This window comes from Rhinolophus sinicus, linkage group LG11, assembly GCF_036562045.2.
Source record: "Rhinolophus sinicus isolate RSC01 linkage group LG11, ASM3656204v1, whole genome shotgun sequence".
Taxonomy (NCBI): Eukaryota; Metazoa; Chordata; class Mammalia; order Chiroptera; family Rhinolophidae; genus Rhinolophus; species Rhinolophus sinicus.
This window is the reverse complement of record NC_133760.1, coordinates 6,796,487-6,799,858: the sequence shown is the minus strand read 5'-3', so window position 1 is coordinate 6,799,858 and position 3,372 is coordinate 6,796,487. Positions and strand designations below refer to the sequence as shown.

Genomic DNA, 3,372 nt, shown 5'->3' with positions numbered 1-3,372 from the left:
GGTTGGGGCAGGAGAACATGGTGGCTGGACAGGGAGGTGGGAGAGGTGGGGCTCCCAGGACTGGGAGGGAACAGGACGACCCCTGGCACTGGGGGGCCAGAGGGATTGTTTCATGAGATGGGGACCCCACATCGAGGCAATGTCGGGTCCCCTTGAGCTAGAGCCCCCATAGGGCAGGACCAAGGCTGTCTTGCCATTGCGGTTGCCCAGCCCCCAGGACAGGGCACAAGTGCAGTAGCTGCTCAGTGAAAGGATTAATCAATGATTAGGTCCCCTGCAGAGGGCGGGGCTTAGGGTGGGCCCAGGGAGGGTGGGTCCCAGGACCCTCAGGGCATGCCTGGTGGGCTGAGAGTGGAGATGGTATTTAAGCACCAGAACTTGGGAACAGAGCCTTAAACGCAGTGGGCAGAGCAGGAGCCAGGATGCAAGAACCTGAGAGTCCCATGGGTGAGTCTGGGCCCACCATGAAGAGGGGCAGGGACCAGCGGGTGGGGCTGTGCGGGTAAGATCCTGTAGTGAGGCCAGCAGGCTTCTGGGCATGGACAGAAGGGCCCGATTGTCTGGAAACTTAGTAAATGTGGGCATGGAATTATATTTTGGGACTGAGATGAGCAGAGGGCCAGGCACACAGTGCCCCCCTGCAAGTTTCAGGGTGGCTTCAGCCATTGGATGGAGAGGGAAGGGAAAGGGGGGATGCGGAGGAGGGAGCCGACCTGGGGCACCAGCCTGGGTGAACCTGAGGCACCCACCCTGCCTGCCTTCACTGGCAGTGGGCCCTGTAATAATAATAATAATAGAACACTGTTGTCATGCCCATTTTAAAGATGTGGACACCGAGGCCTAGACAGGTACAGGGCCAGGACTGGCAGGTGAGGGCCAGGGCGGTTGGTCCAGATGCTACACTCATGCACAGCGCTGCCTGCCGCCCTCAGGCCTGAGCCCCCCACCAGCTCACGAGGGCCTGGTGGTCTGAGGACTGTCCGTGGGGCCAGTCTGACCCTGTTTTCCCCTTTGGCCAGGGCCCCCACTGTCCACAATCCCCCCGAGGAGGCGGCGGCAGGAGCGCACAGTGTACAGTGCGGAACAGCGGCAGGAGCTGGAGCAATTCTTTGAGAGGAACCAGTACCCGACGTACCAGGAGCGCGAGACCCTGGCAGCCAGACTTGACCTTCAGGAACACCAAGTGCAGGTCTAACCCCCCCCCCCCCCACGCCCAACACCCCCAGTAATCACCAGGCCCGCTCCCACAGCGACACTACCTCGGGCCGGGTCACTGAGCCACCTCCCCACTCTCCCCCTCTCCTGCTCTGCGGGTGGGGACGCCACGGTGAGAGGGGCCGAGAGCCGCCCCGGGTCACACCGCTAACAATGGGTCCCGCAGTGCGGACACAGGACTGGGCCTGGAGTCTACTGCAACCCTGTGCGGTACAAACCAGCCAACACGACCCAGCCCAGAATGGCGTCCCTGGGGTCTCCCCATGCCCAGACCTCAGGGCCTCTGTGAACCCGGCGACCCTCTCTGACTGTCGCATTCCTGGCCCTGGGTGTCCATGCCCTGCCCTTCCTGCCTTCTGCACCTCCCCGGAGATCTCCGGTATCCCGGGCCTCTAATTGAGTCTGGGAGGGAGCGAGAAGTGTGAGGCTTGCGGATCATCGCACCTGAGCAGCCTCACACCTGGGCAGAGGCGGCTGCTCGCAGCTCCTCACCTCTTACACTTCCCGCCTGTCCTGTCTCTTCCCAGGTGTGGTTCAAGAACCGGCGGGCCAAACACTCCAGGCTGCTGGGACTCTCCAGGTGTCAAGGCCCGGAAGCCCGCGCTGGGCCCCAGGGCCCCAGAGCCTGCGCCCCCGCGCCTGCCCCAGTCAGCCCTGTGCTCCCCGGGGGCCCTGTGTTCCCCGAGGGCCCAGGTTTCTGCAACATGCCTCCGCCCAGCCCCTTCGGAGTCTTCCCAGCAGCAGAACCCAACGTCTCCAGCCACAGCGAGGACTGGTGGGACCCTGTGCAGGGCGCCCAGCGGATGGTCCCGGCTGCACCAGCCCCAGCCCCAGCGCCAGCCCCTGCTCCAGTCTGGCCTCAGGGCCCCTACGCCTCGGATTTCTCGCTCGACCCTGTTGTGATCCACGGTTTCACAGAGCTGCCTTCACTCCAAGACCCTGTGGAGGGACCCTTGTCCTCCTCCACGTCTGGGTACCAAGAGGGAGATGACAACGACTCGGACCCCAGGACATTACTGGACTTATGAGGGCTCCTGTCCCCGGAAAGTCCTGCGGATCAGATGGGGGGTGGGGGGTGGGAGGGCAGAGGGGACGAGGTGTCTTTGGCCAGCGCGGGGCGCCAACGTGGGCGCGGGAGAACTAGTGGCTGGTGGGTGTGCACAGCGGGTGCTCTTCTGCAGTGTGAACTGCACCTCCTCTTATCCGACCTGGGGAGGTGGCGTTTGCTGTGTTTACCGTGCGGTCATCACATGTCGCGCTGCTCTGAATGTCCCCGCCCCGTTATTTAGGACGCACGTGAGCATTTCTGTGGGTTCCTAAGTCTGGGAGTGGAATTGGGGTTCCCGTCAGTTTCTGCTGTAGCGGTTCTGCGGCAACTTCTAAGACCAGACTCGTTGGTTATTTAATTGAAAATGCATTAAATCCATAAAAAGTTTTGGGAGTTATTGACACCTTTACACTACCGAAGTTTTCAATCTAAATAATATTACTTATTTATGCCTTCATTTGATTAACAACGACTCTCCACAAGTGTTATTATTTAACCATAGAAATCTTAAGTACATATTTCTGCAGGTTTATTTCTAGTACTTTATTATAGACCGACATTTTAGACGGTATTTTAAAATTTGTTTTAATATTTGTTCTGTCTATAGGATTCAGTTGACATTAATTTGTTTCAGGTGATTCTATTATTTTGAGCCAGGAACCTGGCTCAAATTGTTAAAATTCTAATAACTTATGTGGACATTGTTCTGGGCTTGATAATTTGAAAATTAATAAAGTGAATGGTCCTCTTCTGAACAGTGTTTTCTGCAGGGCCTGAGAGTGTTGCCCCTCTTTGTTACCCTCACCCGGCAGCATTGCCGGAGCACCCCTCACCCCTTCTCTCGCCCCACTGACTCCATCTCCCACTTCCTCTGCCGCCCCCTGTGGCCGTCCTGGCCCCTGGGTCTCCCCACTGCCGGTTCTCTGACCCTGTCCTGGTCCCACTTAGCAAATGCTCCAATCCTCTTAGGCCAGGCCAGCCTCAGCAGAGCTGAGAGAGAATTAGATCAGATTTGGGAGGGGAGCACTCATGTGACCGGCTCTGGAGGGGAGTGCTGGGGCGTGGGAGGAGGGGACATAGACGGCCAGGATATAATGAAATGCCTTCCT

General features: G+C 58.6%; 1 protein-coding gene across 1 annotated transcript; it reads left to right on the top strand.

Annotated features, from left to right (window-relative positions):
* Positions 1–422: 422 nt before the first annotated feature.
* Positions 423–2,243, top strand: LOC141567664 (tetrapeptide repeat homeobox protein 2-like). Its single transcript, XM_074315877.1, has 3 exons — positions 423–447; positions 1,020–1,183; positions 1,743–2,243. The coding sequence occupies exons 1-3, from the start codon at positions 423–425 to the stop codon at positions 2,241–2,243; spliced, it is 690 nt and encodes a 229-aa protein (XP_074171978.1).
* The last annotated feature ends 1,129 nt before the right edge of the window (positions 2,244–3,372 follow it).

Bases quoted from the DNA above. Each gene is read 5' to 3' on its own strand.
- LOC141567664 (XM_074315877.1), top strand. From the start codon at position 423: ATGCAAGAACCTGAGAGTCCCATGG. The intron at 448-1,019 runs GTGAGTCTGGGC...CCCTTTGGCCAG, and splicing joins AGAACCTGAGAGTCCCATGG to GGCCCCCACTGTCCACAATC. The intron at 1,184-1,742 runs GTGCAGGTCTAA...GTCTCTTCCCAG, and splicing joins TTGACCTTCAGGAACACCAA to GTGTGGTTCAAGAACCGGCG.